The sequence below is a fragment of the Chelonia mydas genome, chromosome 13 (assembly GCF_015237465.2).
Source record: "Chelonia mydas isolate rCheMyd1 chromosome 13, rCheMyd1.pri.v2, whole genome shotgun sequence".
NCBI lineage: Eukaryota > Metazoa > Chordata > Testudines > Cheloniidae > Chelonia > Chelonia mydas.
This window is the reverse complement of record NC_051253.2, coordinates 861,365-876,675: the sequence shown is the minus strand read 5'-3', so window position 1 is coordinate 876,675 and position 15,311 is coordinate 861,365. Positions and strand designations below refer to the sequence as shown.

The following is a 15,311-nucleotide window of genomic DNA, read 5'->3' as shown; positions in this document are numbered from 1 at the left end:
CAGCTCAAGCCAGTGGGGGGCTCACCTCAGGAATTCCAACACAGAGCCAAGGGGCCCTTCCTTGCCAGGCAGATTGTGTGAGGTGGCGGCTGCAGGGGGAGCACCTCACAAGCACCCCCCCCCCCCGCCCGACACATGCCCAGGTTGCAAGGAGGGAGGCAGTGCCGGACCAGGGGAGCTGCATGTCTGCGAAGGGCCCCTGCAGCCCTGAGCCCCACTCCACACGGGCCAGGCAGAGTCCGACGCCTTTTTATTCATAAGCAGATTCAAAGCTTCAGATGGTTTGCATTTATCCCCCTCCCCCCTACAAACCAGCTCTCTCCAGCAGAGTCCGTCTCTGTTTGGAAGAAAAATAGAACATCTCAACTATTGCCTCTTCCTTTGTGGTTCCCTCTCTCCAGGTCATGCTGCTCTCCCTGTGCAGAGCCCGGGCGCTGCCTGCCTGCAGGCCAGGAAAGCCGAGGTGGGAAGCCCTCTCCGTGCCAGGCCCATGCACCCTACACAGCTGCTGCAATTGAATGGCCTTTTCACGACATGGCTGTGCTCAGCACCGTCTCACGCTGGGACCTCGTAGGGCAGGCAGGCGGCAGCTCGAGGACACAATGCAGGAAAAAGGATCCGGGACTGTCAGGTGCAAAAGGCCCAGTGGCCAGGGCCACGCCACCACCCACCCAGCCCCTTAGCCACATGAATGCCAGGGGAGCAGCCCTTGCTTAGGATGCAGCACCCTGTGCAGAGGGGCGGATAGGCAGGACCCAGCCCTCCTGCTGCATACGGCAAGTCAATAGCCAACCCCAGCCAGAGGGTGCTCAGACTTGTACCCTATAGCCCCTTTCGGCCTGGCTAGTGGATGGCTGGCCCAGAGCATCTGCCTGTCCCCAGCAAGTGCCCAGCCCTTAATCCGTCAGCGTGATGACATCGTAATGGATCCCCTGCTGCAGCTGCTGGATCTGCTCAGCCGTTGCCTCTGTGGTGAACATGCCCTGGGCTTGGGCCATGGCAGCATCGGCCACTGCTGCAGAGAGAGGGAGAGCGGCATCAACCCTTCCATTGCCCCAGTCCAGGAGGCAGGGAAGGGGGCCCTTGCTGGGGGCCCCTTACCCACTTGCTCTCCATGGCTCTGCCAGGCGCACAGGACAGGCAGGGTGGCCAAAGCCTGCACGGGGGAGGGGCGTAGAAAGCATTTTTACAATGGGCTCTAGGGGACTCCATGCTCTGTGGCTCCAGGAGACGTGCTGTAACCACCACCTGCCAAGCCGGGTCCGCCCGAGGCGTTTCCATCCAGCGAAGAGGGGATAGCAGCAGGACGCGGGGCTCTGCCTGGGTGTCAGCACAGCTGCATGGCTCCAGCCCAGGAGGCAGCCTGGGGCACCCACAGCACTGAGCCCGGGGAATCAGCACTTCCCACGTACAGCCCCTAAAGCAGCAGCAAGCCTGGCTTGTTCTCCTAAGTTAGGGGGCACATGCAGCAGAAGAGCACGCTTCGCCCACATTCCCTGTGCCCTGCCAGGAGGGCAGCTGGGTAACCACAGCCCGCCCAATCCACAGCCGCCCTGTCAAGCCTGCTAGCAACAGTGGTGGGCGGTTTTTGAAGGCAGCATGTGACTAAGACCACTAGCTTGCGTGAAAGCAGCCAGGAGATGGAACAACTATGTTACACCACCTGGGGCTGGGATGCCCCATGAATCCGCTGCCAGGGATTCCGGGCACCAGGGCTCGCAGACAGACAGTGGGCAGGAGGCAAAGCCTTTCCCAGGACCCAGCACGCCAGAGCCCACGGCCTGGGCTCAGCTCAGAGAGCCCTGACTCTGTACCTGTCACTGCTGAGTGTGCCACAGCTTCCAGCTGAGCCTGGGTAACCAGCTGCTGCTCTGGGGAAACTGGCATGTACTGGATCTGCTGGGGAACAGAGAGGGAGACGGATCAGACTGGGCAGGCAGGAAGCCTGACTGGGGGGGGAGGGCTCACCCTGCCCTGCTTACCTCTGTCTGCAGCAGAGCGCTCGGGGGACGCACAGGCCCCTCACAGAGCTAGCTAAAGCAGAGGCTGTTTAACTGGTGATTCACCTTCTCGCTGAGTTATTAATGCCCCACCCTGGGACCCCCTCCCCAGCCACATGATGCTCCCCCTCCCCACCAGGGCCTCTCCCACAAGTCTGGGAACTCCAGGGTGCAGTCTCAGCCAGCGGCTGCTCCCATTACCTGGGGCTCCTGGAGGAACTGGCTGCCTTGTTCATATTGGATGTGGGTGATCTGGCCATCTTGTACCTGAAAGACAAGAGCTGGACTGAGAGCTGGGGAGGGGAGGGCGCTCCTCAGACCCTCCCTCCAAGGCTGGATCACTTCATCCACATGGAGGAGACCGGCCTGCATTTCAAGGGAACATGGACCCCCTCCTGCCCCAGCCCATGGCTCCATCCTGGGCTCCATGACCTAGGAAACGATCTGGCCGCTAGCCAGGGCCAGGACAGCAGGGCCCTCACCTGGATGTGATGTCCCTCTGGGACAACAACGTACTCGTGGGGGAGCAGGTGCTGCACGCCGTCCTGGGCAATGATGTACTGGACCTACAGGGGAAACAGAGACTCAGCACCCACCTCGGCCCACAGCACTGGCGCAGGTTGTGCGGGACGTGGCCCTGCGGCACCTTTCCAGCATCTCTCCAGCCTGGCATTGAGATGCCCAAGCACTGGGGCTCCCCACTTCGCTGGGGAACTTGCCTCAGCCTGGGTCACCTCCCTGCTGAGATTCAGCTGGAGTTTCCCATTGGTTCCTTTCACTCCAGTCAAGTCCCCACAGGCCCTCCTCTGGGGCTCCTGCAGGAGACTCCCATCAGCCCCTGCAGGACTTTTGCTTGCTCTCCGCAGCACCCCACCTACAGGTGCCAGAGCCCTACGGACAGCAGCTCCCCCCATACCTGGTTATCGGCGGTCACCAAGTGCTGCACCGTCTGCCCGTCAGCCGTTGTGATCTCCTGGATGTACGTGGCCTCCTCCTGCAAGACAGAGAAGCTGCAGCCTGTGACTGCGGTAGCCGAACCCAGACCCTCTGAACAGTGGACACAGGCCACTGCTTGGGGGTGGGGGTGCGGGGTTGTGTGGCTAGCACAGGCATCTGGCTGACTCACCGGGCTCGTGATGCTCTGCTCCTGTGCTACGATGATGTGCTCCTGCCCCAGAGCCTGCTGCAGCCGTTCAGGAGCCAGCACTGCCTGGCCAGACTGCAAAGCCGCTGGGAAGGGAGAGAAAACGATCCTCAGCCACCGCTATCCGCTGCCCCGCTCAATCCTCCTGTCCCACAACCCCACCACCACCCCCTCCCTTACTCCCAAGCCCAGGATCAGCCAGAGCCAACACACACACCAGCAGGCAAGCTGGGAACAAGCCATTAACCCCACTTGCTCGGGAGCTAGAGCGAAAGAGGTCAAATGGAACCGGCCAAACTGGAAGGTAACGAGGATACTGGGGCTAAGACCTTGACACCTACAATAAAGGCAGCAGAGACCTCCATTCACATCCCAACCACAAGAGGGGCTTTGCAGTAGTAGCAGGGTGCTCACCCCCCAGCACTGACCCGGAGAAAGCTGTCCTCCTCACCCATTAGCACTGCACTGGGGTCAGCGTTGGCTGCAAACGGAGAGCGCCCCCCCCAGAGTCACTCACACTGCTCTGCAGCCCCCTGTCCCCTAGAACCATGCTGGGACACGGGTCAGCACTGGCTGCAAGGGGAGAGGGCCCTCGCCTGCTCCCTGGAGCATCCTGCAACTTCACAAGGGATCTCCCATCCAAGACCTGATCAGGGCCAATCCTGCTTAGCTTACAAGCTGCATCAAGTGCTCAGCCCAAGATGGTCTGAGAACAGGCAGTCCTCAGCACAGACCCCTGCACCATCAAGGAAGGTGGGTATCTTACTCTGCAGCGTGGCCAATGCTTCCTCGTCGCTGTTCAGTATGATGGTCTGCTGGGTGGCGGCTGCTGGCTGCCCCAGCCGCTTCCCCTCGGAGCAGTGCAGACGCTGCATGTGGAATTTGAGATGCCCGTTCCGGTTAAACCTACAAGGACAGCGAGAGTGGGGGCTGGAGCTTGCTGAGGGCAGCAGGGCCTCTCACACCGTCTCTTCCCCGGAAGGCACAGGGCAGGAGCCAGCAGAGGTGTATTCCAAGGCCTGGCTCCTCATTTCCAGCTCTACATTGCCAAGAAGATCTGGGAGCTGGAAAGGAGCAGGGGCCAGGCTGGCTGCTACTGCGCAGAGAACAGGAGGCCCATTCAGAGAGCAGAGTCCCAGTGGGAGGGGCATGTCCAGGGACAGGTGGCTCGCTATCACCATGCGCTGCTGCAGAGCCCTCCTGGAGGTGCTGCAGGGCCCTGGCTGGTTTCACCCACCTCTGCCCACAGATCTGGCAGGCGAAGGGCTTCTCATTGGTGTGCGTCAGCATGTGTCTGCGCAGGTCCTTCTTGTTCTTGGAGGCAAAGCTGCAGTGGGAGCACTTGTGGGGTCGAAGGCTGGCGTGCTGTGCCATGTGACTCTGGAGGCAGGAGAGAGTGAGATCAGCCGGCTGCCAACACCAGACACCCACCCAGCCCCTGGGTGCCCAGCCAACCTACCCGGACCTCCAGCCACACAGCTGCTGTGAACGGGCAGTCAGGACACTTAAAGGTGTTGGGCCCTACGTGTGCCCTCTTGTGACTCTCCATCTCTGCTCTCCCTGTGAACATGGCTGTGCAAATCTTGCACGAGAATTTCTTGGTTGTGGAAATCTTGCACGACAGCTTCTTGGTTGTGGAAATCTTGCACGACAGCTTCTTGGCCACACCCTGCAGCGCGGGCCATTTGACCTTTGCAGACGGGATCTCCTGCCCCTCCGGTGCTGGGGAGAAGGCAGAGTTCTTTCGGAGCTGCCTGGCCAGGCACTGCAGCATGGGCCACTTGCTGCCAGAGGCCTGGGCCTCCTGGCCTTCCCCTGGTGAGAGGGCAGGGTCCCCACTGAGCTGCTGGGAGAGAAGACCTTGAGAGTTACGCTGCCTTACACCCCCCCAGGACACAGGAGTCCGGGCCCCTCTTACCTCGACGTGATGGAGCTGGCTCCCTGGGAAACTGGCTGACAGGATGTAGTGACTGCTGTGCTCTGTCAGCGCTTCGGCCATCATGGCATCACTCACCACGACTGTACGGGTGGTCTCTGCTGGGCTCTCCTCCTCACTACAGGGGCAGAGGGCAGGGTCAGGGGGGTCCCTACCTCTTCCCCAGGGCTCTCCCATTCCCCGCTAGCCAGGGCTGCCCTGACAGTGGGGGCAGGGTGAGAGCAGAGGCACTCTCCTGCAGGGAAGGCAGCCCTAGATAGCCACATGACTAACACTCGGGACTGGAGCAGCATCTGACGACTCTGGGACCCAGGGCAGGGGCAGCCGGTTTGGCACCTACCTGTAGAGTGTCTGCGGGGCCTGGATCTCCTCGCTGACGGGCGTGATGATGCTGTACTCCGCGGTGCTCCCGAACGGGATGGTGATCTGCTGCAGCTCGGCGCTCCCCAGGGTCGCCTCTTCATAGGCCTCCTGCACTAAGGCCTCTCCGTGCTCAGCCACATGGAGCGTCACCACCTTCTGCTGCTGCCCGGTGGGATCCAGATCTGCCCCCTCCTCCTGCTGTGATGGGACTTTGGGGGCCTGCGCCGCTCCAGAGCCATCCGACTTCACCACCGCCACCTGCATGGAAAACAGACAGGGGTGGTGGTGAGCGGGGGTCAGGCCTGGGGCTCTCCTCTCAACTGTGGTGGGCATTGTGACCTCACCTGCAGGGAGCCTGTGGCCAGCTCCCGCTGGCTGCTCATGTTCAGCAGGAGATCCAGGGCTGTCTGCGTGGCCAGCTCTGCCGATCCCTCCACATCTGGGAGAGGTAGAGAGAGCAGGTGAGATGCACTGTGCCTGCCCAGGTAGGCCCCTCTCCCTTCCCTGGGAGCTCACCTTGCTCATAAATGATGGTGGTTCCCCCCAGGGAGTCCTGGGAAGGGACGGAGGGTTCCGCCGTTGGGAGGGGCTGCACGGTGTGGTAGGTCACAGGGCCAGGCGGAACCTGGATGAGAAGAACAGCTGAGAGCATGCCCGAGCCTGAGGGAAGGGGGCAGGCGGGAGGGCCAGGGGCCGCGGTACTCACCGGGGGGCTGGCCGCGGGCTCTGTGGGAGCCTGCACCTGACTGTGCTGCTGCTTCAGCTCCTCGATCTGCTGCAGGGTGAAGAAGGGGCGGCGCCGGCAGGGGGGCTCCTCGGGGTGCCGCTGGGCCCACTCCTCAAAGGAGTCAGCGTGGCGGCACTGCACATGCAGGCGCAGGTTCTTCTTGTGCTTGGTGGTGAAGTGACAGTACTCGCAGGCAAACGGCTTTCCCCCTGCAGCCAGAGAGAGGGGCGCAGCCGTCAGCCAGCAGGGAGCAGGGACAGCATCTGAGGGGAGGGGCGGGCTCAAGGCCCAGGGGCAGGGGGGTGGGCGGGCTCCTCTCACCCGTGTGCTTGACGGCCATGTGCGACACCAAGAAGTCCTCACGGAAGGTGGAGTACTTGCAGAAGCTGCATTTGTACGGCTTGTCGTTCATGTGTGACAGCTGGTGGTTCAGCAGGATCTTTTTATCCTCGCAGACATAGTCACAGAACTCGCACTTAAACCTGCCAGGGAAGGAGACTGGGCCATTACTCGGGGCAGGGTGCCTGGGCACTCTTTGGGATGGGGTGACAACCCAGCAGGCTTTGGCCACCCCAAGGCTAGCCCGACACAGGCCGGGAATCCCCCTGCTCCTACCTGCGGTTAGCAATGGCCTGGATGTGTGTCAGCAGATGCATCTTAAAGGTGTAGCGCTTCTTGAAGGACTTCCCACACTGCAACCAAACAGAGCAACACTCACTGCCCATCCAGGCCCCGGGGCGCATCTTGCCCCACCCCTTCCCCCCCATGCCCTCCCCACCTTGTCACACATGTGTGGCTTCTCCGTGCTGTGAGTCTTCATGTGCTGGGTCAGTCTCTTCTGCATGGGGTAGACTCGGCTACACACTGGGCAGGGGAATGAGTTCAACTTTGGGGGCTGCGGGGGGAGAGAGAGAGAGAGGGGACGCAGAGATGAGCCCATGTGTCTGAGAGAGCCACTGACAGCCCCTCTCAGCCCCCTCGCCAGCCAGATTTGGGGCTCCAGTCAGCCAAGAACCATCCCTATCTACCAGGCAGCAGGAGCAGAAAGAAGCCTGCCAGGGGAGCCCCCAGTAAGAACTGGGGCTAAGACACAAGCCATCAGGGAGCTGGGAACTCACCGGGTCGGCTCTCTTCTTCCTGAGAGAGAAGAAAAACAAACTGGGTCAGACTCTCCCTGAGTCTGAGACCCCCCGCAAACAACCCTCCCACCCAGTGACTGCCAAAGGGGGCCCCTGGTGCTGGGAAGGGAAAGGGGAACAGAAGCAGATCCTGCCTACTCAGCTCAGCTCTGGCTGCATTTGGAATCACGGGGAAGGGGCTGCTTGGCTCAGCACATGGGGGCAGAGGGGAGCTGGGTACAGGGAAGGGGCTGCCTGGCCAGGACACAGGGATCAGTCCCGTGGCCCCCACTCTACTCACCGGTCCCGGCTGTGCACAGTCGAGTGGCGGATAACATCCTTCTTGTACACACTTGTGTAATCACACTCCCCACACTTGTATGGCTTGCTGCCCACGTGGTTAAACATGTGTTCCTGTGAGAGGTAAAGAGCAGGCCGTGAGGCACAGAGCCAGCAGCGACCCGCAGGGTGGGGCCGGGGCGGGGCAGGCCAGGCTCACTTTGAGGGAGGACCAGCGGCGGGAGCGGTAGCTGCACTGCAGGCACTTGAAGAGCTGAGGGTCATTGGCCTCGTGAGAGTTAACGTGAAAGCGCAGGTCATCGTGCGTGAGGAAGCGTGAGCCACAGATTCGGCACAGGTAGGGCCTCATCAGAGGCTTGGGGGACTTGTAGTAGTACCTGCAAAAGCAGAGCCGGTGCTCAGTGCCATGACGGCAGCAAGGCTGCCAGCCAGCCCTGGGCACAGCCAGCCCGACCACAGCCCAGCACCCCTCACCTGCGCCCGATGTACTTGCGGTATTTCTTGCCCAGGAAGCGGCGGGAGGGCCGACCTCGCCTCCTGGGCATGGTGTCAGCCTCCTCAGGGCCTGTGTTGGAGGACGGATCCTTGTTCTCCGAGTCCGACTGGCTGATGCTGGGCTCCACGAGGCGGTCGCTGGCCCCATTCTCCAGGACGGAGGAGCTGGCTGCCTCGGAGCTCTGCAGCTCGCTGCTCAGAGTGCTCTGGGACGTAACTAAGGGCTCCTCCTCACCACCTGCCAACAGCAACCCAGCACGTCAGGGTCTGCCTCATCCCCGCTTTGGGGAGCAGGCCCGAGCTTCCACCCTCGCCAGCCAGGACCCGCAGCTCCTCTCCAACCCCCTACCTTCAGGCTTTGGCATGTCCTCTAGGCGAGGGAACTTGCGGGGTCTCCCCGGCCGCCGGCGTGGCCTCTCCTCACTTGACGTGGGGACAGTGCGGCTGTACTTGGGCTGCCGCCCACGAGGCTCATCCTCGGCTGGGTTATAGTCACTGTCCTCTGTGGGGAGAATGGCCTGAGGCATTAGACACAAACCCTGGCAGCGGCTGGCTGCACTGGCCAGAGAGAAGGGGCTGTACCTTCAGGGTCATCAATGGCTCCAGCATCCATGATATCATCCTCCTCTTCCTCCTCCGGCACATCCTCCTCCAGAGGCTTTGGGGAGGGTCCCCCCTTCCGCGGACGCCCCTTCTTCAAGGCCAGAGCAGCAGCCACTGGCAGAGAAAGCAGTAAGAGAATCACTTGGGCAGTGTGCTGCTCTCACCAGTCAAGCTGGGGTGTGTCACACAGCAGGCACCCCACCCGGTAGACAAGTCACCTACCCCTTTGCAGACATGGAAGCACCCCACTCGCACACTTTGAGATGGCAGCACACCCACCTGGTATAGAAATCTCCTTCCTCCCACCCCGAGAGTCATCAGCATCCCTACCTGGTTTATAAAGAACATCAGAACGGCCACACTGGGTCAGACCAATGGTCCGTCTAGCCCAGTATCCTGTCTTCTGACAGCAAACAGGGCCAGATGCTTCAGAGGGAATTAATTGAACAGGATAACTTATTGAGTGATCCACCCTGTCGTCCAGCCCCAGCTTCTGGCAGTTGGAGGTTTCGGGACACCCAGATCATGGGATTGTGTCCCTGACCATCTTGGCTAGTAGCCATTGATGGACCTATCCTCCAGGAACTTATCTAGTTGTTTTTTGAACCCAGTTCACAATATCCCCTGACAACTAGTTCCACAGGTTGACTGTGTGTTGTGTGAAGTACTTCCTTTTGTTTGTTTTAAACCTGCTGCCTATTCATTTCATTGGGCGACTCCAAATCCAAAGCTTCAGACTTAAAATTTTTTATTTTCATACGGTTGTTTAAAGTAGATTTTCACTTTGTAAGCGGTATATAGTGATATTTAGTCATTCATATTTCTAGTAATTATATATTCAGAGCCAAATTCTCCCCAACAGGAGAATTCAGAATTAAGGGCTGAAAAATTTAGTCCTCAGTAAACGAATGACATAAAACCAAATTCTGCCCTCAGTTACACTGGTGTAAGTCTGGATTCTTTCCAGCTACAACAGAGCCATTATAAGACACCTCCCTGGGGACAGCAGTGCCCACACCTGATACATTAACTACCTTGTGCCCCACCTGATAAACTCCGCTCCGACCCTGCACAGCACCCCCTCCTGGTATGCAAGCCGCCCAGAGACGGCAGCCCTCCTACCTGGCTGGAAATGGCGCTCCTTCATGTGGTTGATGAGCGTTTTCTTGCAGATGCTCTTGTACTGACACATCTTGCACCTGAACTGTTGTACCACCACCACCTCCATCATCTCCTCCAAGCTCTCCAGGTCCGGCTGGTCTGGCTCCTCCCCAGCATCTGCCTCTCTGGCCTGATCCAGCTGTGTGGGCAGCTCCAATATTTCAGACTGCTCGGAAGGGCCAGGCTGGTCTAGGCACGTGGAGGTGGGTCCATCGGCTATGGCTTCTATTGCCAAACTGTTGGCCAGAGCAGAAGTGGCCATCCGGGACACCATGGGGGCACCTAAAGCACCAACAAGAGCTCACCAAGGAACTTGAACCCTCACAGCTACACACACACACACTTCACACTACTAGGCAGTGGCTCAAGTAGCCAAGAGCTTCCCCATAGCCAATGCCCCTGCCCTGCTGCCTACAGTGTCCCCTGCTGGGAGGGGACTGGAGTACTAGGAGCTCTGCCCCACAGCATTCCCACCCTGCTGCCTACAGTGTCCCCTGCTGGGAGAAACTGGGACTAGAGTAACCAAGAACTCTCCCCACAGCCAGTGCTTCTGTACAATTCCCTCACAGGGATTTCTGGCCTTTGTTCTTGTTGTAGAAGGATGGAAATGGGAAAAGGGCTCAGAAGCAGAAGATGTCCGTGGAGGACCCAGAAGCATTCACTTACCATCATCAGGTCCCTGCAGAATGAGATACTGGGTAGTCTGGGCACCGCTATCCTCAGCGCTCGTCACTGCGATGCAGCCTAGGAAGGGAACAGAGAGCGGGAGGGTGATGGGGACCGACTGTAGAGGTTGATTATTAATAAGAGAAGGCATTCTTCTAGGAAGTCAGGGTGGGCAAGCAGGAAGGAGAGAGAGGAAAGTTAACTTGGGGTTGCACAGGCGCTCTTCCATGGACTCAGTGCTCTGAACTCAGGACGGACGGAGGATGGAAACCCATTCGAGCAGCAATGGCGAGCTGCCCTGCAAGTCCCTTCTTTCACCACCTAGTGGTAAGGCCAGGAACAGCAGGCACCACTTCTAATGGTCAGGGCAAGCAAGCAGGAGCAGTCTCCCATGACATGGGATTTCCATTTTGACCGAGTCGGTTTCCTTGAGTCTTCACTAGAGCAGCAGCTCCTTCCCCACTCAACTGCCGTGTCCCCACTGCCTGTCCCCCTTGCCCAGCCCTGGGCACATTACACTGAGAGCTATGCCAGATCCCTGGGGCACCAGGAAAGGGAGCAGGCAATGACTGATGCGGTGATGCACTCACTCTGGATGATGTCAGGCCCAATTGTGGACTCAATGATTTTGTCTATGGCACAGCCCAGGTCCGAGGAGGTGGATGCAGTGGAGTCCGATACCATTGTGGCCCCATCGGTGATGACGCTGGAGTGAACCAGGACCTGTGGGGATTCCGATACCATAATGGACTGGCTCACTGTGGAGACGCTGGAGACCAGGGTAGACTGGGCGATAGATGAAGAGTCTGGAAGGTAGACCCTAGGAATAGCATCTGTGCTGGAGCTGCTCTCCGACACTTCCTCCTGGAAAACAGACAGGCTGGGGAGTTCAGTTTAGAGGCCTCTGTTGAGCCATCCCAGGAGCGAACCTGTAACTGCATACCACATCAGCATCTTGCCTCGCAGGAGGCACCTGCCCAGAAGAAAGTTCCCAAAGGGCCCCACAAGAGGGTGACAAGTGATAGCTTTTCTGGCTTCTACTGATGACCCTTCAGCCCAGGGGAATAGCTAGGAAATACCCTTAAAGACACAAGATGCACTCTCCCCTCTGCTAATCCAGCTAGGTAGGCAGGGCTCTTCCCCTTGGCTTGGCAGATACAAACCTGGTGTGTATATCCATACTGTAGAAGACCCCTCAAACAGAGCTGGCCCTGTGGTCCACTCTGCCCTGTGCTGTGTAGGGTTGGCTCCCACCTAGGCTGGGTCAGAGATCCTATTCCCTGAAGGATACTATCAGTATTCTCAGAGTCTGACAACTTACACCCATCTACAAAGTCACAGACACCTCCTCACTCCCATCCCAAAGGGGTTTCCAGACCCACTTCATACCAGAGACACCCCGCTGCTGTCTGAGCTCTGCCCCACGCCAGAGTCATCTGCTTCTGAGAGGATGGGCACTGAAGCAGCATCGCTGCTGTCTGCGGACATGGCCTCAGAGGTCTCCACACCAAGCCCACTCTCCGAAGGTTCTTCCTGTGCCAGATGAGGGGCTGCATCGCTGCTGCTCTCCACTTCGTTCTCCTCCGCCTCCATGCCCAATTTGCCTGGGTCCCTTAAGTGTGACCTAGGCAAGAGGAAGTGCTGCAGTCAGACTGGCTGTACACTTGGGGCACATAACATCCTGCCATGCCTTCCACCCGCCTGAGAAGAATGACAGGCACCTAGATATCACAGTAATTGGCACAAAATAAATATATAAACATAATACAGCAGGGGTGCTCTCACGAAGGAAAGGAAACATCAGACCATGATTGGTCTTTAGGGGCAGGTCTACACTATAAATTGAGTGTCTGATGAAGACGCTTTATGCTGACAGGAGAGAGCGCTCCCGTCAGCTTAATAAGTTCACCCTGTGAGAGGCAGTAGCTATGCTGGCGGGACAATAGCTATGTTGGTGGGAGACGCTCTCCCGCCAGCACAGCGCTGTCCACATGGCGGTTAGGTATAACTACATTACTGAGGGGTATGGATTTTTCATAGTTATTCCAAAGTAAGTACGTAGTGTAGACCAAGCCAATGACTCTACTTCATGCCACCCTGCCTTCCTCCTCTTGTCCCATAGCTAGGCTGTGAAGCTCAATATTTCGGCTCATGCTCTTTGTTGTGTGCTGTACTCCCGTGGTGCCCAACCTTATTACACAGGAGGGCCACATAAAACTAAGCACAACCTTGAGTGGGCCAAACAAATTCCGTATATTTTTATAAGACTTAAAGTCACCTGTATTGATTTATATTTGAAGTTCAGCTTGTTTTGTATGTATTTAGATAGGTTGTTTTTATGTACAATATTGTCTATTTACACACACGTGTAAACTAAAATGATGTAAACATGACGACAAAACGCTAATGAAGCCTTATGAGATGCTCTGATGGGACATAGGTTGTGCACCCCCGCCGTACTCCTCTGGAACTTGTTCCAGGCATGAAACATACCGGTGCAGCGATATCCCAGGACTGATTACAGCCTGACACGCCTCCTACTCTTGTTCTTGAAGGCAACCAGGAAATGCCAGACTTTCATCCTAGCCAAGGGGAGACAAAGCAAAACCAAACTTCAGATGAGTGCTGGGTGGGAACCTAGCCTGCACTCACTTTACCCGATATTAGCAGGAAGAAGGGCTCAGCTGGAGAATGCAGGGCTGTCAAATACAGAGGCTGCATCCCCCCCAGAATAAGGAATGACTAATCTACTTGGGGATCCCCAATCACAGTTTCTACAGCCAGGTCACATGACACTGACCACAGAATTAAGGGGGAGGTTACCATTTCAGTAAACGAGCAATGGGAATACTTTGCCCATCTTTGGAGCCTCATCAGAGCATCACAAACACTCCTGCCCCCCTTCATAATAATTTAACCTCATAACACACCACCATCGAATAGGAAAGCATAATTATTGCTATTTTACAGAGAAATACACCAGAGGAGAGAAAAGTGAAGTGACTTGGGACTCCTCATAGGCAGCAAGTTTAAAACAAACAAAGTTTTTCTTCACACAACGCACAACCTGTGGAACTCCTTGCCAGAGGATGTTGTGAAGGCCAAGACGCTAACAGCGTTCAAAAAAGAATTAGATAGGTTCATGGAGGATAGGTCCATCAATGGCTATTAGCTGGGATAGGCAGGGACGGTGTCCCGAGCCTCTGTTTGCCAGAAGCCAGGAATGGGCCACAGGGGATGGATCGATCGATGGTTACCTGTTCTGTTCATTCCCTCTGGGGCACCTGGCACTGGCCAGTGTCGGCAGACAGGACACTGGGCTAGATGGGCCTTTGCTCTGACCCAGTCTGGCCAGTCTCATGTCAGGCAACGGAGCCAAGAATAAAAAACCCAGGAGTCCAGACTCCCGGTCTCTCTGCTTTAATCGCTGTTCTGGTACCGCGCAGAGCGAGACGAAACGTAGACCCACAACTGGTCTGAACGGCAGGGTGCTGAATACACAAGTGACCCGAGACTGATGCGGAAACCCCACTGCTTCAAAAAACTTTAACCGGGCTGCGGAGCAGGGTTACGCCTTGGCCCTGCAGATGGACTTTCCCCTCCGCTAGTGCACGGCGCTGCAGGCGGAAACTCCGGGCGGCGTGAGGAGCCGCTTCTCGGCCCGTCCTTTGCCCCTTCCCCGCTGCCCGGGGCGGAGGGCCGGCGCCGGCCTCCACGAGCCGCAGGCGGGGTCGCGACGTGCCCAGGGCACGGAACGAGTCGGTGTCGGGGGCAGGCTCCGGGCTCCCGGCGTCTGCCCCGGGCCTCGCCCAAGCCGCGGGGCCGGGCGCGGGGGCAGCAGCCCGGAGCCCCGAGCACGGGCCGCCCCCGCCCCATCCCCGGCCCGCCGGCCTCGCCCCCGCCCCCGCCGGGCCGGCCTCGCCCACAGCGCCCCAGGGCAGGGCCCGGCCCCCATGGCGGCCCCCCCGGGACCCCGCTCCCTGGGGGGGGTGGGGGCGGGGCGGCCCGGCTCGGCGCGGCCCCTCGCTCCCCTCCCCGGCCTCCCTGGCGGGGCCCTGCGGGCGGCCGGGCCGGGGCTGCCCCTGGCGCTGCCTGCGCCCCCCGCTCGGGCCGGCGCCATCTTGGCGCGGGGTCCCCGCGCGCGGGCGGCCCGGCGGCGCCAGCCGGGCGGGGGGAAGCCGGACCCCGGGGCCTGAGCGCCGCCCCCTCACCGTGCCGGGGCCCGTCCCTCGGCGCGTCCCGCTGCGGCGGCCGCGGCGCCCCCGGACCCGGCATCCCTTCGGCCGCCATCCCCCGCGGAGGGATATTCCCGTCGGGACCCCGCGCCGGACTACTTACTTCACCGCACCGGGGGAGGAGGGGCGCGATCTCCCCAGGCCGCACCCTCCGGTTGGGGCGCCCCCCGACCCCGGCACCGACCCGCCTCCGGTGCAGAAGCTCCGAGCACCCGCGCCCAGAGAAGGCCTCCCCGGGGACTATATTTCCCCGCGGAAGCATCAGCGCTCCCATGGATGAAGTCGCGCGCACAGGACGTCACGACGTGCGGGGCTCGTGCTGGCCGGACCCTGAACGTTGGGGTCACGCTGGGGTCAGGTGGGTCACGTGGCCGCGGCGGCTCCGCCCACGGACCGGGCTCGGCTCCGTTCGCCGCCGCCGGCGCCTCCGTCGCGGGTAGAGCCGCCCTCGGGCCGCGGCCGGGAGCGGGGGGCGGGGAGCCGCCGCCGCCGCCGCCTCCAGGCCGGTCCCGGTCCCGCCGCCCGGCCGGTGTCTGCGCCGCCCCGGGGGCCCCGCTCAGCGC

At 59.6% G+C, this 15,311-nt stretch overlaps 1 protein-coding gene across 27 annotated transcripts; it reads right to left on the bottom strand.

Annotated features, from left to right (window-relative positions):
• Positions 1–233: 233 nt before the first annotated feature.
• Positions 234–15,054, bottom strand: ZNF335 (zinc finger protein 335). 27 transcript variants are annotated; one of them, XM_043526651.1, is made up of 29 exons: positions 14,852–15,054; positions 13,007–13,095; positions 11,903–12,137; positions 11,104–11,377; positions 10,514–10,591; positions 9,809–10,129; positions 8,666–8,800; positions 8,433–8,585; positions 8,063–8,321; positions 7,788–7,965; positions 7,590–7,702; positions 7,289–7,307; positions 6,949–7,065; positions 6,786–6,862; positions 6,492–6,652; positions 6,150–6,379; positions 5,960–6,068; positions 5,788–5,882; positions 5,421–5,701; positions 5,063–5,198; positions 4,604–4,987; positions 4,382–4,524; positions 3,911–4,050; positions 3,127–3,230; positions 2,917–2,994; positions 2,483–2,566; positions 2,202–2,267; positions 1,815–1,899; positions 234–1,015 (listed from the first exon to the last, which is right to left on the bottom strand). In XM_043526651.1, the coding sequence occupies exons 3-29, from the start codon at positions 12,104–12,106 to the stop codon at positions 897–899; spliced, it is 4,143 nt and encodes a 1,380-aa protein (XP_043382586.1). In that variant the 5' UTR covers positions 12,107–12,137; positions 13,007–13,095; positions 14,852–15,054; the 3' UTR covers positions 234–896. The 27 variants fall into 27 exon arrangements, with proteins under 27 accessions (XP_043382586.1, XP_043382582.1, XP_043382588.1 ...); XM_043526647.1 differs by having other exon boundaries at positions 4,604–4,990; positions 14,852–15,026; XM_043526653.1 differs by having other exon boundaries at positions 1,815–1,896; positions 4,604–4,990; positions 14,852–14,987.
• Positions 15,055–15,311: the final 257 nt, after the last annotated feature.

What these genes read in the sequence shown, in the direction of transcription:
- ZNF335 (XM_043526637.1), bottom strand. Translation starts at nt 12,106, where the DNA reads ATGGAGGCGGAGGAGAACGAAGTGGAGAGCAGCAGCGATGCAGCCCCT. An exon ending in CAGGCCATTGCTAACCGCAG is followed by an intron (nt 6,653 to 6,785) that starts GTAGGAGCAGGG and finishes CTTCCCTGGCAG; the next exon opens with GTTTAAGTGCGAGTTCTGTG. An exon ending in CATGGCCGTCAAGCACACGG is followed by an intron (nt 6,380 to 6,491) that starts GTGAGAGGAGCC and finishes CTCTGGCTGCAG; the next exon opens with GGGGAAAGCCGTTTGCCTGC.